At 49.0% G+C, this 25,025-nt stretch overlaps 1 protein-coding gene and 2 long non-coding RNA genes across 3 annotated transcripts in view; 2 read left to right on the forward strand and 1 right to left on the reverse strand.

Moving 5' to 3' along the window:
* The window catches only part of PCDH12 (protocadherin 12), a 33,852-nt gene extending 15,067 nt beyond the window's left edge, over nt 1-18,785 (reverse strand). Inside the window, exons 1-3 of the mRNA XM_084635735.1 lie at nt 15,491-18,785; nt 14,790-14,884; nt 4,528-4,679 (exon numbers count right to left, since the gene is read on the reverse strand). Of these exons, the coding sequence (XP_084491861.1) occupies nt 4,528-4,679; nt 14,790-14,884; nt 15,491-18,334 (3,091 nt within the window). The 5' untranslated portion in view covers nt 18,335-18,785. The remainder of the gene's footprint in view (nt 1-4,527; nt 4,680-14,789; nt 14,885-15,490) is intronic.
* Nucleotides 14,901-18,031, forward strand: LOC311524550. Its single transcript, XR_014712579.1, has 4 exons — nt 14,901-15,136; nt 16,132-16,293; nt 17,191-17,387; nt 17,915-18,031. It is a non-coding gene; the product is annotated as an uncharacterized lncRNA (long non-coding RNA).
* LOC311524551 lies at nt 18,450-22,350 on the forward strand. Its single transcript, XR_014712580.1, has 2 exons — nt 18,450-18,578; nt 20,003-22,350. It is a non-coding gene; the product is annotated as an uncharacterized lncRNA (long non-coding RNA).
* Nucleotides 22,351-25,025: the final 2,675 nt, after the last annotated feature.

A 25,025-nucleotide genomic window follows, 5' to 3' on the forward strand; every position in this document is an offset into this window, starting at 1 on the left:
ATCCACTCAATGTGCAGCAGCAGTCAAAAAAGCAAACAGAATCTTGGGAATCATTAGGATAGGGATAGATAATAAGACAGAAAATATCATATTGCCGCTATATAAATCCATGGTACACCCACATCTCAAAAAAGATATATTGGAATTGGAAAAGGTTCAGAAAAGGGCAACAAAAATGATTAGGGGTATGGTACAGCTGCAATATGAGGAGAGATTAATAAGACTGGGACTTTTCAGCTTGGAAAAGAGATGACTAAGTGGGGATATGATAGAGGTCTATAAAATCATGACTGGTGTGGAGAAAGTAAATAAGGAAGTGTTATTTACTCCTTCTCATAACACAAGAACTAGGGGTCACCAAATGAAATTAATAGGCATCAGGTTTAAAATAAACAAAAGGAAGTATTTCTTCACACAACGCACAGTCAACCTGTGGAACTCTTTGCCAGAGGATATTGTGAAGGCCAAGCCTATAACAGGGTTCAAAAAAGAACTAGATAAGTTCATGGAGGATGGGTCCATAGGATAAGCTATTAGCCAGGATGGGCAGGGATGGTGTCCCTAGCCTCTGTTTGCCAGAAGCTGGGAATGGGCGACAGGAGATGGATCACTTGATGATTACCTGTTTTGTTCATTCCCTCTGGGGCACCTGGCATTGGCCACTGTCGGAAGACAGGATACTGGGCTTGATGGACCTTTGGTCTGACACAGTAGGGCCATTCTTATGTTCTTATGTTCAACAACTCACCAAGGGTTGTGGTGGATTCTCTCTGGCTTGAGGTCTACAAATCAAGATTGGATGTCTAAGTGCAGGAGTCACTGGATGATATTCTCTGGCCTGTCTCTGCAAGACCTCAGACTGGATGAGCAGAATGGTCCCTTCAGGCCTTGAAAAACTCTGGATCAGTGAAAATTGTTTCCTGTGGGCAGCCTTTGTAAAGACATCTGCCCACCATGGCAGCCTTCTCTGTGGCTCTATAAAGTCAATTTGCTCTTGTAACAATAAACCCTGCTAAGGTGAGAACAGCTAGCTATTTAGTGCCTCTCTGGTGCCTTTCTGCCTTTTGCCCTAACACAGTTCCTATAGCCTATAGTTCCTATAGATTCCCCTTGCCAGGGCTTGTTGTTCTGAGTTCATTCAATTTATTCAAAACTTCTTTAAAGAAACAATGTTGTGGGGATTTATACAGCATCTGCCATTGTGGGGAGCAGCTCCCATGAACAGAGAAGAGAGACTAGCAGAAATAATTCTCCACCCTACTCACCTCTGCTCAGTACAGGAATGGAGTGAGGAGCAATAAGTGCCTTGATGTCACGCTATGTCCTGGAATTTTCTTGGGGCCTGCCCAGCTCCTGAAGTGAATTGGAGCAACCTCAGGGCTGCGGGCATTTATGCTGAATGGAAAAGCCCTACAGGCTGCTTCATCAGAATAACTGAAGTGCAATGGTCCTTTACCATGCTCCTTCTGATCCTGGAGTAACCCCTCTGTGGCGGGAAGGGCATCAAGACAGCTGTTCCAGCTCTACACCATTGGGGAAGTGCCTATGCTAGGAGTGTTAGCCAGGGACTTAGCTGTTGCCTTATGGCCCCGTATGTTGCTGGGGGGAGGGGGCAGGGGGAGATGGGCAAGAACTTGGAATAGATTTAGTTCTGTTAATTTTTTCTCTCCCCCACCCCCACCCCACCCCGTTTTGGGAAAAGTGCTGTAGAATGTAATACAAATTGTAGCCTTTCTACAGTATGTTTAAACACCCTATGGAATTGAATGGAGAATTCTTGCTATAAAATTCTATAGGCTGAGTCCAAATCCCTATAGAAAATATGCTATTCTCTATGCAGTAACTTCTCTTCATTCCTTTCCCAGTTTTATAGAATCCCAACAGTTTTGTAAGACTTTCCCATATGGTTTCTTGGATTATTTAGACTTTCTCCTCCCCCATGGAATGATGGCTACTTGCAGTATATTATTTGACTACTAGATATTTGTGTCTGCATGAAGTTCCAGATAGGGTAACTAAGGGAGACAAAGCCAGGACTCGTGCTGTGGCAAAGCCTCAGTAGGCCTGTCATCATAGTCATTTTCTTTCATACACCCTTCCCATGTAGCATGGACCATGGCTCCATCTATCATGACATCTATCTATCAGAGGAACTCTGGGAGAGGTTGATAGCTCCTCACTACAAGCCTGTTTGCTGCTCCTGAGTGGTTCAACTTTTATCAGCCCAAAACCTGGGTGGAGTGAAAGTATCAGCACTGAGCTCAGAGGGAGGAAGTTTAGGCCATGGTGTGCACTTGGTGTGCATGCCAGGGAGAGGGAAGCTAGATATGTTTACCGAGCTTTAGTGAGAGAGGAGCAAATTGGCGTGAATGCCTGTGATACAGAGTGTCCTTGAGAAATGTGGGCTGGGAATCCCACAGGAGCCCTGGGCAGTCAGGTGCCAAACTCCCTTGAAGCCTTCTGAGGCCCCAGCTGGTTATTGCCTCGACATACTATCCTCCTGGAGAGCTTATTGTCACTAGCTCAGTCACCTGCAGTATCAGCCAAGCTGTTTGCTAGAAGCCTATATAAGTTAGCAGGGGTCTGTGACTTGGGGTCAGGAACCAGGAGCACATTTCAGAGAGCACTGTACTCAGGATTTATCTGGGAAGATGAGATCCACAGCAGAGTGCTAGTGAGATGGTGCAGTGCTCAGATACACTTATAAGCCTGGGGACCAGGCCTGGGGCAACATTCCTCCTGTGGGAAAGGGAACAGCCAAACATACGCCTGACCCAACCAGACTGTCAAGCTTCCATGCAAAGATATGGTTTCCAGCCACCCAATCCTCAAGCAAGTGGCTGTGCCAACAGCTGAGGAAAATCCATTCTTAGCTCCATCCACTTACAGAGCAACTCTGAGTGCATCAGCTTAACTCAGCCCCACTGACGCTGGTAGGCAAACAGCAGCAGCTGCCGGAGCGGAGTGGGATTTGTGCCTACATGGACAGAGCCTGAGCAGATTCTGTAAGCTGATGAACCTGTCTGAGGAATAGAAAGATTGTTCTGACAAGCAGATTTCAGCAAGGCCCCACCCTGAGCTGCAGCCCGGAGAGGCAGTCATAAGAATGTCCATACTGGGTCAGACCAAAGGTCCATCCAGACCAGTATCCTGTCTGCCGACAGTGGCCAATGCCAGGTTCCCCAGAGGGAGTGAACCTAACAGGTAATGATCAAGTGATCTCTCTCTCTGACAAACAGAGGCTAGGGACACCATTCCTTACCCATCCTGGCTAACAGCCATTAATGGACTTAACCTCCATGAATTTATCTAGTTCTCTTTTAAACCCTGTTATAGTCCTAGCCTTCACAACCTCCTCAGGCAAGGAGTTCCACAGGTTGACTGTGCGCTGTGTGAAGAAGTACTTCCTTTTATTTGTTTTAAACCTGCTGCCCATTAATTTCATTTGGTGGCCCCTAGTTCTTATATTATGGGGACAAGTAAATCACTTTTTCTTATTCACTTTCTTCACACCACTCATGATTTTATATACCTCTATCATATCCTCCCTTAGTCTCCTCTTTTCCAAGCTGAAAAGTCCTCGCCTCTTTAATCTCTCCTCATATGGGACCTGTTCCAAACCCCTAATCATTTTAGTTGCCCTTCTTGTCAGAGTCAAACGGGGCAGGGAAGAGAGAGAAAGGCAGGGCAAGGTCCACAGTGCATAAGAAGAAGCACATTTCACATAGACCGTGCTAGGCAGAGACTGCAGGGGCAAGGGGCATTGCAAAAAGAAATGCTTGAATCTGCAGACAGCCTGGAACAATAGTTCTGTGGGGGGGCTCAATGAGGGGTTAAGGAAAATGTCCTGAAATGATAATTTACAAGATAACATCATTAACCCTTTCTCATATAAGGAGGAAGAGGGAGAATCACAGCGCTGCACAATTTACTGCTCATCACTTTTTCCTCCACTCAAGGAGCCCAGCACAGTCGAGCATATGGCCATGTTCAAGCCCCACTAAGAAAACCAACAGAGCCTGGGAGCGGCACAGTCCTATTCTGAACATCTGCACAATTTAATATGAGATATATCCCAGTTTGGTGATTCATGTGTGTGAAGGTTATTTTGTGGGAGGATCTTGGAAGAGCACCACTAGAACCAGCAGGAAAAAGACTTTCCCTCCTGTGAAAAAAATGGAATTTTAGGGGAGCAGGGAAATTGTCCCACATTAGAACAAAAGGTCAAAAATTCACCATTTTTCATAGAAGAAAAAAGTGTGAAAAATTCCATTTTGGGAAAACCAAAATGGAAATTTTCAGTTTGCTCCCTCGGCATCCAGAGCTTCCCAACTCCCTGGGCAGCTAACTCCCTGGGCAGCCAAAGCTCTCAGCAGTGTCATCATCAAAAAAGCCCAACCAGCTAATTAGACTGTGGTTTCAGACAGAGTCCCGCTCCCAGGCAGCCCCACACTGGTGCAAAGAAGGTCTTCTGGGAGGATGGAGCAGGCTCTCTCTCGAGTGCCATACAGAGTATAGTGACCTCACCTGCATGGGGCTCTAGAAGGCTCTCAAGTTCTTCTCCCACCAGCTGGTGTATGGAAAGATTGAGTCCATTTTCTGAATCCCGGTCATCTGCCTCACTCTCTCCTTGGCCACTGTCCTTTATACTGAGGCAATCAGCATCCAGCCCTGCATTCCTGCAAAGGAGACCAAATCCAGAGCATTGATGCTACCCTCTGCCCAACTCCATGTCCCTCCCCGCCACCTCATCTCTTCATGGTTCAGCTCTTCCCAGAAAAACAGGTCCTGGGGGTAGCAGAGGCTGCTGTGCTACTGTCACATCTTGATTGTTTTGAAGCCCAGTATTGGTGCTTCCTGTTTCCATTGAGAAAAGGAGGGGGAGGGATAGCTCAGTGGTTTGAGCATTGGCCTGGTAAACCCAGGGTTGTGAGTTCAATCCTTGTAGGGGGCCATTTAGGAATCTGGGCCAAAAATTGGGGATTGGTCCTGCTTTGAGCAGGGGGTTGGACTAGATGACCTCCTGAGGTCCCTTCCAACCCTGATATTCTATGATTCTATGACTTGTGGCACCTTAGAGACTAACCAATTTATTTGAGCATAAGCTTTCGTGAGCTTCAGCTCACTTTAGTGTTAGGAACCTTCCCTCGAGAACGCCTCTGCAATTTCAGGCGAAAAAGAAGGGATTTAACAGATGCCCAATGGTATGTAAATAACATAAGCCCCTTAACCTGGGAAGAGGCCATTGGCGGTTCCTTCATACCATTAGGGGGAGTAATACACCATGCAAAAAGGCTCCTAAGGTTACAAGCAGTAGTTGAAATAATGGCAAATGAAACCGGAGAAAGTTTAAGAGCCCTGGCCAAAGAAACAGGGGCAATCCGACAGATGGCCCTCCAAAACCGTCAGGCATTGGACATAGTGCTGGCGGCAAAAGGAGGGACTTGTGCTCTCATTGGAAAAGACTGCTGTGTGTATATACCAGACAACACCAATGAGGTAATAGATCGTGCTAGCCACTTAGAACAAATCACATATCTTCCCCACGAAGAACCAAGTTTTTTTATGGAAGTGGCTAAGTAAACCTTTTCAATTTCTCTGGCATAGGAAACAGGTTGTTTCAGGGAGCCCTAACTCTCCTGTTTGGAATCCTAATAATTTTTATATGTTTTCAGTTACTTTCCTGTTGTATCCAAAATTGTGTCAGGCATGCTACACAGATAGCTGCCCCAAACCAGAGTGCTAATTTGATGATTTTAAATATCACTGATGAACAAAGAGATAAAGAATGATTGATATGTGGAACCCAGTAATTGTTGGTCATTGCGTAGCTTGACCAAAAGGAGGGATTGTGAAAGTAGAACGAATTATAGTGAGCTGTAGCTCACGAAAGCTTATTCTCAGATAAATTGGTTAGTATCTAAGATGTCACAAGTACTCCTTCTCTTTTTGCGAATACAGACTAACACGGCTGCTACTTTGAAACCTGTTTCCATTGGTTCCTCTCACCCCTCTTCCTTTCAGCACATGTCTCTATCGCTGGAATTACTTGGTCACAGACTGTTTCTTAAATAATACAATAGAATTTTGTACACTTCTGCAGCCCTGCATACTTGTGACATGTACAGAACTGGAGTATAGAGTTTGTGCTTTTTGCTATTGATTTCCAACTTAACAATATATTTGTAGCTGGACAAGCACAAATAAATTGGAGATTGATGTTTTTGTCCCATAGAGAGACCTAAAATTCATGTTGTGTTTCCAGATGTTAAAAATGTAATTGTAAACAAGGAATCATCATCAGTGGGGTGTATTTCTAGTGAGGTCCCACAGGGATCAGCTCCTGGCCCACTGCTATTTAACATTTTTGTCAGTGACCTGGAAGAAAACATAAAATTATCACTGATAAAGTTTGCAGATGAACCAAAACTGGGGAAGTGATGAATAATGAAGAGGGCAGGTCACTGATACAGAGCGATCTGAATCGCTTGGTAAGTTGGGTGCAAACGAACAACATGCATTTTAATATGGCTAAAAGTCAATGTATACATGTAGGAACAAAGAATGGGAGACTCTATCCTGGGAAGCAGTGACTCCGAAAAAGACACATGGGTCATGTTAGATAATCAGCTGAACATGAGCTCCCAGTGCATCTCTGTAGCCAAAAGGGCTAATGTGTAACTTAAGCCCTACCCCTTTGGCACCCAAGCCAAGTCAGTTATTTTTCAAATAAACAAACAAGTAGGAGCTGCTGCCTCCTTATTACTTTTAACCCAGTGGCCAGGGCATCCAGCCAGCATGGGGTTTAAATCCTCACTCTGGTAGTTGTGGATCAGGGATTTGAATTTGGATTCTCCCAGGAAAGCACCCTAATCACTGGTATATGCTGGGGCGAGGGGTTGCCAATCGCACCTGTTAAAGCTGTTTCACTTTGTATAAAAACTTAATATTCTTTGTGCAAGTGTGTGAGAGTGACATGCTAGCCCTGTGGGGAGGGCACTCAGGGGAGAGGTAGGAGACTCTGGTTCTTGTCCCCCTGCTCTAATTGATGGAATCACAGAAGATTAGGGTTGGAAGAGACCTCAGGAGGTCATCTAGTCCAATCCCCTGCTCAAAGCAGGACCTACCCCAACTAAATCATCCCAGCCAGGCCCTTGTCAAGACGGGCCTTAAAAAACCTCTAAGGATGGAGATTCCACCACCTCCCTAGGTAACCCATTCCAGTGCTTCACCACCCTCCTAGAGAAATAGTTTTTTTCCTAATATCCAAGCTAGACCTCCCCCACTTGAGACCATTGCTTCTTGTTCTGTCATCTGCCACCACTGAGAACAGCCTAGCTCCATCCTCTTTGGAACCCCCCTTCAGTTAGTTGAAGGCTGCTATCAAATCCCCCCTCACTCTTCTCTTCTACACACTAAATAAGCCCAGTTCCCTCAGCCTCGCCTCATAAATCATGTGCCCCAGACCCCTAATCATTTTTGTTGCCCTCTGCTGTACTCTCTCCAATTTGTCCACACCCCTTCTGTAGTGGGGGGACCAAAACTGGATGCAATACGCCAGATGTGGCCTCACCAGTGCCGAATAGAGAGGAATAATCACTTCCCTCGATCTGCTGGCAATGCTCCTACTAATACAGCCCAGTATGCCATTAGCCTTCTTGGCAACAAGGGCACACTGTAGACTCATAATCAGCTTCTCGTCCACTGTAATCCCCAGATCCTTTTATGCAGAACTGCCACTTAGCCAGTTGGTCCCCAGCCTGTAGCAGTGCATGGGATTCTTCTGTCCTAAGTGCAGGACTCTGCATTTGTCCTTGTTGAACCTCATCAGATTTCTTTTGGCCCAATCCTCCAATTTGTCGAGGTCAGTAGAGACCCTATCCCTATCCTCCACTATATCTACCTCTCCCCCCAGTTTAATGTCACTCGCAAACTCCCCCGTCCCGTCAAAGTTAAGCAATTATAGATGCTGGAACAGCTTCAACGGGAAAGACTGATAAAGTCCTGCCCTAGAGTACCCTGGAGCCAAGTGGTTAGGGTACTCACCTAGAAGTACTAGTAATACATTTTGAGACCTCTCAGTTTTTAATCCATTTAAATGTGCTGTGTTAATTTTATATCATTCTAGTTTTTTATCAAAATGTCATGGGTAGGGCCCTACCAAATTCAGGGTCCCTTTTGGTCAATTTCGTGGTCATAGGATTTAAAAAATCACAAATTTCATTATTTCAGATATTTAAATGTGAACTTTCATGGTGTTGTAATTGCAGGGGTTCAGACGCAAAAGGAGTTGTGGGGGGGTCACAAGGTTATTGTAGGGGGGTTGCGGTACTGCTACCTTTACTTCAGCACTGCTACCTTCAGAGCTAGGCCCACAGTCAGAGGCCGCCACTCTCTGGCTGCCCAGCTCTGAAGGCAGCAGCAGAGAAGCAAGGGTGGCATGATGTGGTTTTGCCACCCTTACTTCTGCGCTGCTGCTGGTGGGGCACTGCCTTTAGAGCTGGGCGCCTGGCCAACAGCCGCCAGCTGTCCAGTTCTGAAGATAGCACAGAAGTAAGGGTGGCAATACCATGACCCCCCTAAAATAACCTTGCAACCCCCCCAACCCCTTTTGGGTCAGGACCCCCAGTTTGAAAAACGCTAGTCTGCTTCCACAAAATCTGTATGGTATAGGGTAAAAGCACACAAAAGACCATATTTCACAGGGGCTGACCGATTTCACAGCCATGAATTTGGTAGGGCCCTAGTCATGGGAACCAAGTCAAATGCTTTACAGAAGTCTAAGTATATTACATCCACACTATTACCTTTATCAACCAAATCTGTAATCTCATCAAGTTTGTTTGACAGGACCTATTTTCTGTAAACTTGTATTGATTGGCATTAATTATATCACTCTCCTTCAATTCTTTGTTAATCAAGACCTGTATCAGCCATTCCATGATCTTGCCTGAGATCTATGTCAAGGTCCTTCTTTTTGTGCTTTTTAAACATTGGCACAGCATTAGCTTTCTTCCAGTCTCCTGAAACTTCCCCAGCATTCCAAGACATACTGAAAATCAACATTAACTGACCAGCTCTTTTAAAACTCTTGGAGGTGTTTTGCTTAAACTGTAGAAAGAGACTGAGCCTGGGAAGTGTCCCCCTGAAAGGTGAACATTTCAGAGAGACCTAAGTGACTGAAAGCAGCCTCTCCAATCCCTTCCTAGTCCTTTCAAAGTGTTGGCCGGAGGGTGGGCAGCCAGGGGGCCCTGGGCTCTGTTACTCACTTTCTGGGTAATGCAGGACACGTCCCTGACCCTCTGCCCAGAGATCTACAAAAGGGAATACTACTCCAGTGTCAGCTGCCTGTGCAGCAGGGCTTCCCCGGCTCAGGTGCTGCATGCAGGAAGGCAAAGCTTGGTATTTATTACAGAGGGCCCCGCTGACCCTCACTCCCTCAGCTTGTTCACCCTCAGTGTCCATTCCCTCTCAGATCTTAGGGGTCTTTGCCACCATTGGAGAGCCTTTTTCTGGTTAGGCTCTTGTCGCTTTGGAAGCAGTATGAGCTAAACCATAGAAAGTCCTCATTCCCAAATACATGTCCACATGGTGACTTAGAGCAGTAGAATTATCACAGTATAGTTATGCCAGAAAATTTCCCCACATAGACAAGTGCTCAGTACTCTTCATCCCTCCTTTCTGCCCTAGTGTCGCTCCCCTGTGCTAGTGTACTCAGTTTCTCCTGCTTCCTCCCCTCCAAATCCCTATGGAGAAGGGACGAAGGCCCAGAGCTTCACAGGTATTTAGGCTCCTAACTCCCACTGAAATCAATGGAAGTTAGGTGCTAAACACTACTGAGGATCTGGGAGACTCTAAGATCCTATTTCAAAAAGGCTTTTCCAGCAGGGCTCCCCCAAGCCTGATCTCCCCTTGGTCCCTTTATTTCTTCTCTCCCTGCCATCCCATGAGAAGGGAAGGAAAGTTGGAGCAGCAGAGTTTGGGTGGCACAGGGTCCAGTTTGATCGTGGACAGGGAGGAGGTACAGGTTCTAGCATTGGAAAAGCAGAGAGAAAACAGTGCCTACTCTTCCCTCTGTGTACTCCTCAGCCAGACACCTTCCTTCCTCCACCTTACCCACCACTCTTGTCCCTGGCAGATGAGGATCTAGGGCATGCTTCAGGAAAGGGTAGAGCTGGGGGTGACACAATGATTAGCCCCTGGCTGCCCTTCACTGTTCTTTGCTCATGTACTTCCCAGCCTGTGTCTGCAGGCCCAGCTCCTTTGTGTGCCTTTGAAGCTCACTTGTCTCTGTACCCTCTGCTCATGCTGGGGTCCTGGCAGGGTCAGCGTGGTGGTTTGGCCACTCGCAGCACTCCCTGGAGCCACAGTATGTTGGATTGTATGCAGTGAGGCGCTGACTGTAGGTCCCCTGTGCACTGGGGGGCAGGTCAGGGTTACACCCGGTAAAAAAGGGATCCTGGCAGCTCCGGTCAGCACTGCTGACTGGGCTCTTGTCTGTCCGGTTGGCGGCACAGTGCAGCAGGGCTGGCAGGCTCCACGCTAGCCTCCGCACCGTGCAGCTCCCGGGAAGCAGCAGGCATGTACCCCCTCCAGCTCCTACGCATAGGGGGAACCAGGGGGGCTATGCATGCTGACCCTGCCCCAAGCGCTGCCCCCGCAGCTCCTATTGTCTGGGAACGTAGGCCAATGGGAGCTTCAGGGGCGGTGCCTGCAGATGGGGCAGCATGCAGAGCCGCCTGGCTGCACCTCCACATAGGAGCCAGAGTGGGGACATGCTGCTGCTTCCAGGAGCTGCTTGAGGTAAGAGCTGCCTAGAGTTTGCACCCCTGAGTCACCCCCCATGCCCCAACCCCCTGCCCCAGCTCTGATCCCCCTCCCGCCCTCTGAACCCCTCGATCCCAGCCCTGAGGACCCTCCTGCACCCCAAACTCATCATCCGCAGCCCCACCACAGAGCCCACATCCCCAGCCAGATCCCTCACCCACCCCGCACCCATCCCAGAGCCCTCTCCTGCACCCCAAACTCCTCATACCTGGCCCCACTCCAGAGCCCTCATCCCCTCTCACATCCCAACCCACTGCCTCAGCCTGGAGCTCCCTCCTGCAATATGAAGTCCTCATTTCTGGCCCCATCCCAGAGCCTGCACCCCCAGCCAGAGCCCTCACCCTCTCCCGCACCCCAGTCCCCTGAGCCAGCCTGGTGAAAATGAGTGAGTGAGTGAGGGTGGGGAGAACAAGTGACAGAGGGAGGGAGGGATGAAGTGAGTGGGGCGAGGTGTTGGAGAAGGGGCAGGGTGTGGGTGGGGCCTCAGAGGAGAGGTGGGGCAGGGGGCAGGACAAAGGTGTTTGGTTTTGTGTGAGTGTAAAGTTGGCAACCCTAGGGCAGGTAGGGTTGCCAGGTGTCCAGTTTTTGACTGGAACACCTGGTCGAAAAGGGACCCTGGCGACTCCAGTCAGCACCACTGACCGGGCCATTCAAAGTCTTGGCAACAGTGCAGCAAGGCTGAGGTAGGCTCCCTGCCTGCCTTGGCTCCACATGGCTCCCAGAAGCAGTAGCATGTCCCCCCTCCAGCTCCTACACATAGGGGCAGCCACGGGGATCCACATGCTGCCTCCCACCCCAAGTGCTGGCACTTCAGCTCTAGTTGGCCAGGAACCGTGGCCAATGGGAGCTGTGGAGGCAGCGCCTGCAGATGGGGCAGCACGCAGAGCCACCTGGCCGCGCTGCGTAGGAGCCGGAGGTGGAACATGCTGTTGCTTTGGGGAGCTGCTTGAGGTAAGCGCTGTCTGGAGCCTACACCCCGACCTCCCCCACAAGCCTCAACCCCTTGCCCCAGCCCTGATCCTCCTCCCACCCTCCAAACCCCTTATTCCCAGCCCGGAGCCCCCTCTAGCACCCCAAACCCCTCATCCCCAGCCCCACCCCAGAGTCTGCACCCCCAGCTGTAGCCCTCACACACCCCGCACCTCAACCACCTTCCCCAGCCCCCTGAACCCCTCATTTCTGGCCCCAGCCCAGACCTGCACCCTACAGCCCAGAGCCCATACCCGCTCCCACACTCCAAGCCCCTGCCTCAGCCCAGAGCCCCCTCCCATATTTTGAAGCCCTTGGCTCCACCCCCCAGTCTGAAGCCCCTTCCTTCACCTCAAACCCCTTATCCCTGGCCCCACCCCAGAGCCCATACCCACAGCCGGAGCCCTCACCCTCTCCCGCATCCCAACCTACTGCCTCAGCCTGGAGCCCCATCTCACACCCTGAACTCCTCATTTCTGGCCCCACCCCGAGCCCGCACCCCCAGCCAGAGCTCTCACCCCTCCCACACCCCAGCTCCCTGAGCCAGCCCAGTGAAAATAAACGAGTGAGTGAGGGTGGAGAGAGCGTGCAACAGAGGGAGGGGGGATGGAGTGAGCGGGGGCGGGACCTTGGAGAAGGGTTGGGGGAGGGGAGGGGAGGGTCTTTGGAGGAGGGGTGGGGGAGGGGTGGGGCACAGGTGTTCAGTTTTGTGTGAGTAGAAAGTTGGCAACCCTAGGGGCAGGGGCAGGGCAGGTGGTAGGGTGACCAGATGTCCCGATTTTATAGGGACAGTCCTGATTTTGGGGTCTTTTTCTTATATAGGCTCCTATTCCGCCCCCCCCATCCCGATTTTTCACATTTGCTGTCTGGTCACCCTAGCAGGTGGCAAAATGTCACAGGCCTGGTAAGTAATCATGGAGGCGATTGCCATCCTGCATACAGTTGCACAAACCCACTTGGCCAACTGTTATTATTTAAGTGCCAACAGTGAGCTGGGAACAGAACAGGGCACAGTCCAGACCCTGCCTTAGGGAGCCCACAGTCAAGTATACAAATACCACAAACACACAGGAGACTCTAGAGGTCTTTCTCTCACCCTCACACACACACACACACACACACACATACACACGCTCGTTTTCTGGGGTTGTATTCACTAGAACATGACCCTGCGCTAGGACATGGCAGACCCCCACCTTGCAGGCAGCATAGGATGGAGTGAATGGGGGGAGGCATTGGAGAAGGGGCAGGGCATGGGTTGGGCCTCAGAGGAGGGGTGGGGCAGGGGTCAGGGGAAGGGTGTTCAGTTTTGCGTGAGTATAAAGTTGGCAACCCTAGGGCAGGTAGGGTTGCCAGGTGTCCAGTTTTCGACCAGAACGCCTGGTTGAAACGGGATCCTGGCGGCTCCAGTCAGCACCTCTGAGTGGGCCATTAAAAGGCAGCATAGGTGGGGCAAGCGTGCTCAGCATCATGTTAACAGGCCGTGGCACACCTTGATGTTGTACCTAGTAACAGTGACAGCTGATCTCACCTGGCCTTGCCTACGCTGCCGGCAATGCTACCAATTCCTCACCCAAACCAGGAGAATTTAGACACTAAAAGTCCGGTGGTACAGCGGGGCTAAGGCAGACTCCATGCCTGCCCTTGCTCTGCGCCACTCCCGGAAGCAGCTGGTACATCCCTGTGGCTCATGGGGGGGAGTGTCAGGGGTCTCCATGCACTGTCCCAGCCCCGAGCGCTGACTCTGCAGTTCCCATTGGCCAGGAACTGTGGCCAATGGGAGCTGCGGGGGTGGTGCCTGCAGGCAGGGGCAGCATGCGGAGACCCCCTAGCCCCCCTGCCTAGGAGCCACTGCCAGAGGGATGTGCCGGTTGCTTTCGGGACCCGCCCAAGGTAAGCACCGCCTGGCTGGAACCCACCATTGTCCTCCCACACCATAACCACCTGCCCCAGCCCAGAGCCCACACCCCACACTCCAACTGCCTCCCAGAGCCCACAGCCTTCACCTCCTCCTGCACCCCAACCCCCTGCCCCAGCCTGGTGAAAATGAGCTAGTGAATGATGGTGGGCTACAGCGAGCAACGGAGGGAGAGGGAATGAAGTGAGCGGGAGCGGGGCCTCTGAGAAGGGACGGGGAAGGGGCAAGAGTGTTTGGCTTTGTGTGATTAGAAAGCTGGCAACCCTACTCAGAATTGCCCCTCAAGCTGTCTCACAGTCTCTCCCCCTTCCCCAAGCCCTCACATTCTCTCTCTACTCTCCTGTATACCTCTGATAGTCTCTTTCCCCCTCCCAAATACTTCTCAGGGTCTCTCTCCCTTTCCCCCCAATCCCTCTCAGTCTCTGTCCTCCTCATCTCCTCCTTTGGGGCTTCCCTTTCTCCCTCACTGGCCCAGAGTTTCCTGCTCTGCCCCCCTCCCTTCACTTCCCTCTGCCAGCTGCTCTTCTCACCAAGGCCCCTCCCCTGGGTGTGGATGCTGCCGCAGGCTTTGGGATGTCTTCTCCCAGTTCCCCTTTGGGTTCTCCTTCCCTCTCAGTGCGCTCTCCTGTACCCCCACTGCCATGTTCTCTCTCTCCCATCCAGCCACTGTCCTAGTCCTAGCCATGCCAGTGGCTGCTGACCCACAGCAGCTTGTGTGGGGAGAAGGGAGAAGTGCAGCGGTATTGGTGCCCAGGTCAAAGCTACAGGCAGGACCACATGAGAGCAGGGCCTGAGGGACCAGCCAGCATGCATGGGGCTGTGGCCTGGGTCCCTGGGGAAGTCAGAGTGAGTCCAGCCCTGTCGCCTCATCCCTCTCATCTCCAAAGTCAGGTACACAGAGCAGGGAGGCAGCACACAGTCCTGTGGCCAAGCAGACAGCCTGAGGCTCCAAGGAACTCTCTTAGCATGAAGATCTTCTCTTCGGAAGCATTTGGAGCTGACTTCTCCTGGCAGGGGCTGGGGAGAAGTAGGCAGGGGCAGTAAGGCAGTGGGACTAGCTGTGTGTGAGTCTTACCTGCTGCCATTGTTGGCTGTGTATTTGTTTCCCCTGTGATTTGGTTTGGGCTGGAACTGGCCCTGATGCAGCAGAGACAGCAGCTGAGAGATTTGCTGTAAGACAGGAAGAGTCTGTTGATTGCATGCAATCACCACTCAGGATGCTTCCTGTCAGGATGTCCCCTTCTCACTGTGCTAGCTCTTTATAGTGTTTCCTTCTCTTGCAGATGGTTTGGTATTCCCACTTGGAGACTGAAACTGAAAAGTGAGCAAGCAGCCCCCCAGCCTCAAGCCCCAGCGCTTGCTGCCTCTGCACATCCCTCTGACTCCCTTCACAGCACAGACTGTATTCAACTACACTTATGCGTAGGGAAAACAAACCAGGCATCACTCCCTCTCTGTGTGACAATCCCCCCTTCCCACCAAGCTCCCCTGGCCTGTCCCTGCAGTGCTGAACTCAGTCGGGGGCGGGGGGCAGGGATTTTGGTGTGCTGACTGCCCCACTGAGCCCCTGACATGTCCCAGCACTCTCCCAAATTGGCCCGCCCTTTGTGCAGGGTGAGGAGAGGCTGGCTCCAGGTTGTACCCTGGGAATATTTACCCAGACAGAACACGTCAAATTCTTCCCGCAGTGAGCCCTCTACATGCCCAGAGATTCACAGGAGACTGTGAAGGATAATATGGCCCTTCAATCTAACACAGCCGAGAGGCAGCTCCTACCTGAACAGGAGGCGACTCCATAGCAAGTTCTCCTGTGGGGTCCTGCTCTGCAAGTGCCACCATAGACAGCCTCACTAGGCTTCTCAGGAGGTGCTGGTGGGGATGGGCTTCCCTGGGCCCTGTGTCTGTCTTGGCAATTCTCTGTCTCTTCAGAGTCATGTCTGAGGGCTGCGTAGTTGGCAGTGAGAGGTCGCAATTCTCATCTCCCAAAGGCTTCAGCTGTGGCTTGTCTAAGCTTCTGGAGTGAGTTTGTGCATCTTGAAGGCTTGAGCTCTCTTTTGATGCATTTCTTAGCCTGTGTGGGTGGAAGGGTCTGCACTGTATTGCAGGGAGATTGAAGGCATCTTTCTGTTCAGCTGGACCTTTCTGGTTTCTAAGGGTCCTGTACAGTGTTGGGGTTAAATGAAATGGAGTCTGCAGTGGTTCATCCCAGGAACTTTCCTTCAGCAAAGCTTCTTCACAGGAGCGAACTTGCTCAGCCTCACTCTGCACAGCTTGCCTGTTTCTGAGTACAGGGACTAAATATATATCTGTTTTCTGAATGTGTTTGTGGGGCTTCTTGAGCTGCTGATGTCTGTGGGCATCTTCCGCTTCCCTGCAGTTGTAGGCCATGTTATCTTTCTTCTCTCTTTTGCATATAGACACAATTAAAGCCAAAATAAGAAGAAAAGTGCCTAATAGCACAACTAGGCAGATAACAGTCACCATGGATGGGCTCAGCATCTGAGCCTCCTGGGCTGAGTTTGTCAGCTGGTCAAGATGATTTCTGAAACTTAACTGCACAATGGCTTTAGCCTGTAGAGGTGAGTTCCCTTGATCCCTTACCAACACCCCCAATTCCCATTCCCTGCCAATGAGGCTGCTGGCATTGCCGCTGTTGATAAACACCTGCCCTGACAGTGGATCAATGAGAAACAAACTGGCATCATTCCCACTCAGAATATCATAGTGAAGGGCCCCATTCAGGCCAGAATCTGCATCACTGGCAGATATGGTGAATAGCAGAGAAACGTTTGAACTGGGTGTTGGTGTCATGGTGGTTACTGCTGTACCTTGGGGGCTGTCGTTCCCTAGGGATAGCCACAGGCATCCGGTCTGTGCATTGACTAGAACAATGATCCTTGCTTTGCCTCCCACCAGCACTGGCTGCACGATCACTGGGGAATTATCATTCCTATCAAGCAGACTAACCCTAACAGAAACATTAGACACAAGTTTGGGGTGACCCCCATCTTCTGCTGTCACCAGGAATTCCAGACTTGTCATTTGTTCATAATCAAAAGCTCTGAGCGCAAAGATTTCGCCAGTTTTTGAATCAATAGAGACCAAATCTGAAACAAGGAAGTCCTGGATGCTATAAGTGACTTTTCCATTAAAATCTAAGTCAGCATCGTGAGCCTTGACAGTAATCAGGTAGGATGGAGGCATATTGTTCTCAGCAATGGTGACATCATATGTAATTCTTTCAAACAGTGGTGGGTTGTCATTGACATCACTGATGCATACAGTGAGGTGTTTCCTCGCGGCTAAGGAGTGGTTCCCATTGTCCTGGACCATTAATGTCAGGTTATATTCTGCCCACCTCTCCCTGTCCAAGATGGCATTGGTCAACAGCATATAAGTGTATCTGTTGGTCCTTTTCAATTTGAAATGCTCAAGTCCTTGACTAAGGTAACAATGCACCTGTCCATTGTTTCCAGAATCAGGATCGCTTACTGTCACCAGAGCAACAAAACTGTCCTTAGGAAGAGCTTCAGATAGCACTGGCACCTGGGCAGCCCAAGTGATGTGCACATCTGGGGCATTGTCGTTGACATCCAGGACCTTAATGAGGATCTTGCAGTGTGCTGGGATAGGGTTGGCTCCAAGATCCCTGGCTTGTACATCTACTTCATAGGTATGATTTTCTTCATAGTCCAGGGGGTGTCTCAGAACTACACTGCCTGTCTTGGCTTCAATGATGAACATGTTCAACACCTCCAGTGAAGCATGTTTACTGAGTGAGTATTCTACCTCCCCATTGGGACCCTGATCAGGGTCAGTGGCTGTAAGGTTTATAAGAATTGTCCCAGGCAAAGCATCTTCCCAGATTTCCACTGTCAAAGAACTCTCTGCAAACATGGGGCTGTTATCATTGGAGTCTAAAACAATTACCCTAAGTAAGGTTGTGCCTGATTTTGGTGGTTCTCCATGATCAAAGGCAGTCAATACTAGATCAAAAGAAGAGTGGAGCTCTCTGTCCACTTCTTTAACAACTACAAGTTCTGCATGTTTAGTTCCATCAGATCCAGAAATTATATCCAAAGCAAAGTGGTCACTGGGTGATAATGAGTAAGAGCAGAGGGCATTGGAGCCAGTGTCTGGATCGAGGGCTCGGTCCAGTGGTATTCGTGTTCGTAAAGATGCACTCTCTGATATTTCTAGTTCCAGCTCAGGTTTTGGAAATCGGGGTGCATGATCATTGATGTCCAAGACCTGAATCTCCACGTGGATTAAAGCCAAGTGTGTGGCAGCCAGCACATCAAAAGAGAACAAGCATGGATCGTTGTGCCTGCATAACTGCTCTCTGTCCAATCGCCCTGCTGTGCTAAGCAAACCATCTCCAGACCCAACACAGACAGGGAGCTCCTTGGGAAAATGCAGCTGCTGGAAGGTCTCTACTGGTTCACTTCTTTCTTTCCAGCCAAAATCCTCAGATAATGTCCCTATCACAGTTCCACTTGGCACTTCTTCTAACACTTTGTATTGCATAGCAAAGGGGGCCACCTCCTGGCAATCCACAAAAAGGAAAAAGTGCCAACACAACACCAAGAATTGAAGCAGAAAGTGTGACAGCAAAAGCATGCTTCTGAGAAAGCCAACCACACTGTTGCTCAGCCCCAAGACAGATGGCTTTGTCCTCAAAACTTTGCACACCCAGACTAAGCTTAAAGAACCTGCCAATCATTTCTGTTTTCACCCAAGGACAGTCCCATTTCCAGATACAATAAGTGTATGTTACCAGCTGAAGGAGGAACAGAAATCCCAGGCAAATCCAGCTACATTGAGAGAAAATCCCCACCTTCTCCACCAGTGCCTAGAAGAACAGGTAGGAGGATCCAGCTGTTGTCCAGGCTGAAAAACTTCAGTGTAGGGGGAAGAGAGAGGAGTCTTTGCAAATACAGGCTGACTCTGGCAATGCAGACTCCAGTCGGCTGCCTGCCAGCACTGGGAAGTAGAACAGCTGCTGTTTCCTAGGGAAACCCCACCTACAGGAAAAGGGAGGAACAAGAGTGCCAGTACAATGCCTTCCCAGGAGTGGTGAGCTTTGTGGGATTAGCTGCTATGTGGCTCTGGGAAAAGTTTGGATATTCATAGAGTTTAAGGCCAGAAGCAACAATTATGATAATTTTGTCTGACCTCTTGCAGAACACAGGCCAGAGAACCTCAGTCAGTAATTCCTGCATCAAGCCTGTAAGTTCTGTATGAACTACAGCAGATCTTTTAAAAAGACATCCAGCCTTGACTTAAAGACTGGAAATGATGGAGAATTGACTGTGTCACTAGATAAGTTGTCCCAATAGTTAATTCCCACCACTGTTTAAAAATGTATGGCATAAACACATGGAAAAATCTGTGTGGTGCACAAAGTCTGAGACATGCATCTCACCATGCCCCATTGCTGCCATATTCGCCCTGGCCCCTTAAGCCCATCCTGCCAAGCAGTTTCCCTAGCACAACCCCAGGTGTTTCTACCTCGTTGACTCCTCTGTTTGTACCACTGCAATGCCCACTCTTCCCTGTCCCTCCTCTGCTTCTGCCCTTACAGCCTTCCTAGGCATCATTGCCACTGCTGCCCTCTCTCACACTTGGCCCATCACTACACCTGTCCCACTGCTGTCCCCCCACCCCCGCACTTCTGAATGCTGATTTTGCCCATCTCACCCTCAGCTTCAGCCTAGTACTGCCCCATTATCCAACCCTGAGTTATCTCTTCCTGTTGTCATGTTAACTTCGACTGCAAACTCTTCAGAGCAGGAGCTCTGGCTTTAAATACTTTTAAAAGTGTTTCATGGGCATCCCAGTTCCTTAATACTACTAATAATTAACCTGCTCTCCTTCGCCTTTGCTCCTAGCACTTAATCTCAAATGCTACCTGGGCATCAGGACACTTGGATGCTATTGCTGTTTCACAAACTCACTGAGTGACTTTGAGCAGTGCCAAGTAGAGCAGGACAGTTACCTCCTGTTTCTTATGTATGACACTCCTGTTAATACACCCCAGAGTAATCTTAGCCTTTTTTGCAAATGCAGCAATTGTTGACTCATATTCAATCTGTGATCCACTCTAGCCTCCAGGTCCTTTTCAGCAGTTCTACCATCTAGTGAGTTATTCCCCATTTTGTAGTTGTGCATTTGATTTTTCCTTTGTAAGTGAAGTCTACTTGTCTTTATTGAATTTCATCATGTTGATTTTAGACCAATTCTCTAATTTGTCAAGATAATTTTTAATTCTAATCCTTTCTTCTGTAGCCCAAGGTCCAGTGTGCTTCAACAGCAGCCCTGGGAACTACAAGTTGTGAACTACAAACTGCAGTATGTTGGGAGAACTTCCTGGTTCCTGCCAGGATGTACCCCTTAGAATCAACAGGAAGGAAGTGTTACAATTTCTTGGATTCACTGGCTATTACAAGAGATACATCAAAGGCTACTCCAAACTGGCAGCCCCAATATTCAGATTAACTGCAGGTGAAGCCCAGACCAGAAGGAGAAATCAGAGGGGTCCCACTAAGATACCCAGTACTGTTTGGACAGATGAATGTGACCAGGCTTTCACAGAGCTGAAGACAAAGCTGACTACTGCACTAATACTGGGATATGCCAATTACAGTTTACCATTCATACTCCAGACAGACTCATCCACAGAGGGGCTAGGAGCTGTACTGGCTCAGATTCAGTCAGGGAAGGAGAGGGTCATAGTTTATGCCAGCAGGGGCTTAACTCCTTCTGAAAAAAAAATCCTGACCATAAACTGGAGTTCTTGGCATTAAAATGGGCAGCTGCAGATAAATTTAGAGACTATCAGCTAGGACACTAATTTACAGTACTGACTGACAACAATCCACTGAACTATGTTACTACTACTGCTAAATTGAACGCAACCAGTCAAAAGTGGATGGCAAAGCTGGCAGAGTTCAACTTTGACACAAAGTACCAGCCTGGGAGAAGTAATGCCAATGCTGATAGCCTGTCTTTGTTACCCCGAGAGGAGGTGGCAACAGTTTTGAATGCTGGATGCAATGTGTCCTCCATAGCAACCCAGGGTGAATGCCAAAGGAATGCAATGCAGAGAGCTGAGTCACTCCACAAGCCAGGCATAGAATTAATTCCAGGCCTGCCTAAGAAAGAATTGAGAAGGCTACAGGAAAAGGATGCAGTAATCTCCCACGTAAGGTCCTACTTGCCCAGGCAACGGGCACCCAGTGCCCAGGAGAGGCAGAAGGAAGAAACACCAGTGCTGACATTACTGAATCAATGGAAGCAATTGCAGCTGGTAGAGGGGATCCTTTACAGGAGGACAACAATCCTGGGAGAGGGACAGATCCAACAGGTGGTGCTGCCAGAGAAACTCCAGAGAGAAGTGTTTGAAGCTCTGCACATGGACACGGGATACATGGGCATTGACCATATGGTGGATATCATCCACAGTCGCTGTTATTGGCCAGGCCACCATGCCAGAGTGATGTCTCTCTTGCAAAAGGTGCTGCCTAAGAAAGAGAGGCATCTCTTGTTGGGCCAAGAATTCCTGAAGCTCAATTGGGTTCATGATATGTGTTAATGTTTATATTGGTTATATGGTTATCCAATTTCCTTGTTGTGTAAAGAAGCCATTTTGGGTTCCAAAATGGAACCCTAGTTTTCAAAATGGACTCCTGGGTCATCTGACCCAACCGTCCCACTCTTTTTGATTTAACTCTTGTAAACAACTTCCAGTTTAGACTGGGGAATGCACAGGGTTTTTCCTTAAGGAGGAATTTTTCCTGCCAAGGAAGATATATGAGGGTGATCAGCACTCACAATCAGGCTGTCCATCTTAGTGGCAGGAGTGCGTGCGTTTTCCTTTACAGGTCAACTAGATCAGGACCAGTAACATCAACATCACGTTAAGATCTTCTCCTCAAGGGACACCTTAGAGTCCTCTCCTGTGGCTTTACATTAGCCAAGGGATTGTAGGTCCTAAGCAACCAACATGGCCTGTGATGGGATGTTAGATGGGGTGGGATCTGAGTTACTACAGAGAATTCTTTCCTGGGTATCTGGCTGGTGAATCTTGCCCATATGCTCAGGGTTCAGCTGATCGCCATATTTGGGGTCGGGAAGGAATTTTCCTCCAGGGCAGATTGGAAGAGGCCCTGGGGGTTTTTCTCTTTCCTCTGTAGCATGGGGCATGGGTCACTTGCTGGAGGATTCTCTGCACCTTGAAGTCTTTAAACCATGATTTGAGGACTTCAATAGCTCAGATATAGGTGAGAGGTTTATTGCAGGACTGGGTGGGTGAGATTCTGTGGCCCGTATTGTGCAGGAGGTCAGACTAGATGATCATAATGGTCCCTTCTGACCTTAATATCTATGAATCTATGAATCTATGAAAACACCTCCCCTATAGACTGATGACGGCACTTGAACTGTGAAGAAGGTTGCTATAATTGGACTCTTATTTGATTACTTACCTTGCGGTCTATGATTTGGCCTAAGGGTTTGTAAGGGGCCAGCTTCATGCCACCTATTGTAATCGCTGTAATTATTTTTCTCTCACCCCATTTTCCCTTATCCTGTATACCAATCCCCACAATACACTTGTTCCTGTTTGCATCAAGATACTACGACTCCTCATTATTTATAGAACCTGCAGGTGAGAGATACTGAGAACGGGAAATGAATAATAAATTTATAGGGTTTATGTCTGCATCTTCCTTTCAATTTTCTGATCCTATCACTCTGAAGGGGAATTTTCTGATCTTATCACTTACCTCAATCCATACGAGTAGGCCCCTGGGGCTAGTGTGCCTCGATTTTCTCACCCTGGAACCATCCTGGGATATCTTTGTAGTCACTGACAACTTCACTCACTATGCTCAGGCATACCCTACTCGTGACCAGCCAGCATCTACTGTGGCCAAGATGATGTGCAAACAGTTCATCTGCCACTATAGCATCCCTGAAAGGATACAAAGGGATCAGGTGAGAATTTTTGAAAGTAATCTCCTGGTCTGGTTTTGCAAACTGTTTGGAACTTCAAAGAGCAGAACCACGCCCTGTCACCCTCAGGGGAATGGGACTACTGAGTGGTTCAACCAAACACTCATGAATATGCTGGGAACCCTGCATCCAGACCAAAAGGCGAACTGGAAGGACTATATTGAGCCCATGACACACACCTATAACTTCACCCGGCATGAGTCCACTGGGTTTTCCCCATTCTTCTTCATGTTTGGACGGCACCCAAGACTGAAGGTAGATCTGGCCCTGGGTTCCCCCCACCGGGGAGATGAGAGGGTGGAGGTGGGGGGAACATCTCCCGGCTAAGGGAATGCCTAGAGAGAGCATATCATCAGGCTGCACAGGCATCTGAAGCCACCAAACATCACCAGAAACAGTACTATGACTGCCAAATGTGAGAAGCCCCACTGACTCCTGGAGACAGGGCGCTAGTAGCCAGAGAGAAGAAAGAAAAGGAGTACTTGTGGCACCTTAGAGACTAACCAATTTATTTGAGCATAAGCTCACGAAAGCTTATGCTCAAATAAATTGGTTAGTCTCTAAGGTGCCACAAGTACTCCTTTTCTTCTTGCAAATACAGACTAACACGGCTGTTACTCTGAAACTAGAGAGAAGAAAGGGAGACAGAAATTGGGAGACATATGGGAACCAATTCCATATATCATGATCAGAAGACAAGGGGACTTGCCTGTCTATGCTGTAGAGCTGGAATCAGGAGGAGGGGAACAGATGATACACTGTAACCAAATTACACCATGCATGTTTCTACCTATCGGTGGAGTCAATCAACCAGCAAGCAGGAAGGTACAAATGGAGGGAGCCAAGCTGGGACTTGAGGGAAACTTCCCACTGGAGGCAGGGAAGGAACTTAGTGGGGGCTCTGTAGATAAACCAGGCTGCTATAGGGGAAAGAAAACCACTGGTGGGTAATGTGCACAGGGGATACCTGGGACATGGGGGTTGGGCAGTGCAATGAAGGGGAGCCAGGGTTACACTGTACTGAGTCACAAGACCCAGACTCAGACCATTTTGACTCAGACCCTCAGTACTCTGACCTGGAAGAGCCTGACCAGACCATGGGGACTGCAGGAGGAAACCCACCAAACTGAGGAGAGTCTGAATAAACTTAATTGGACTGGAGAAGGGCAGACAGAGTGGGATCATATTGGAGTGGTGCCCAGAGATAGTTTACCAGCACCTCGGTGCTCAACAAGACAGCGATGGGCACCTTTCCAGCTCGATTTGGAACAGTAGGCTGCCTGATGAAAGAGGAGCAGAGACTAGGGGTTTGGCCAGTTTAGCCTAGAATTCCTCCTTACCTGTAAGGGGTTAAGAAGCTCAAATAACCTGGTTAGCACCTGACCAAAAGGACCAATGGGGAAAGAAGATACTTTCAAATCTTGAGGTGGGAGGGAGGCTTTGTTTTGGTGTGTTCTCTCGGGAAGCAGAGAGGCATCAGGTCAGAAAACTCCTTCTCCTATAAACCATCCTAAAAGTCACTCATATTACAAAGTGTAAGTAAAAGCCAGGCAAGGCGTGTTAGATTATCTTTTGTTCTGCTTGTGAATTTTTCCTTTGCTGGAGGGAGGTTTATTCCTGTTTTTTGTAACTTTGAAACTAAGCCCAGAGGAAGTTCTGCTGTGTATCTGAATCTTTTGTTACCCTGTAAAGTTATTTTCTATCCTGATTTTACAGAGATGATTTTTACCTTTTTTTAAATAAAATCCTTCTTTTAAGAACCTGAGTGATTTCTCTATTGTCATAAGACCCAGGGGTTTGGGTCTGTGATCACTTTGTAACCAATTGGTTAGGATATTATTCTCAAGCTTCCCCAGGAAAGGGGGTGTAAGGGCTTGGAGGGATATTTTGGGGGAATAGGAACTCCAAGTGGTCCTTTCCCTGATTCTTTGTTAAATCACTTGCTGGTGGCAGCGTATGTACAAGGGCAAAGAATTTGTGCCTTGGGGAAGTTTTAACCTAAGCTGGTAGAAATAAGCTTAGGGGTTCTTTCATGTGGGTCCCCACATCTGTCATGCTGGTCCCCACATCTGGGGGGAGGGATAGCTCAGTGGTTTGAGTATTGGCCTGCTAAACCCAGAGTTGTGAGTTCAATCCTTGAGGGGGCCATTTAAGGATCTGGGGCAAAAATTGGGGATTGGTTCTGCTTTGAGCAGGGGGTTGGACTAGATGACCTCCTGAGGTCCTTTCCAACCCTATGATTCTATGATCTGTACCCTAAATTTCAGAGAGGGGAGGGAACCCTGACAGTGGGTCA

Source organism: Lepidochelys olivacea (assembly GCF_965140295.1).
Source record: "Lepidochelys olivacea isolate rLepOli2 genome assembly, chromosome: 8".
Classification (NCBI taxonomy): domain Eukaryota; kingdom Metazoa; phylum Chordata; order Testudines; family Cheloniidae; genus Lepidochelys; species Lepidochelys olivacea.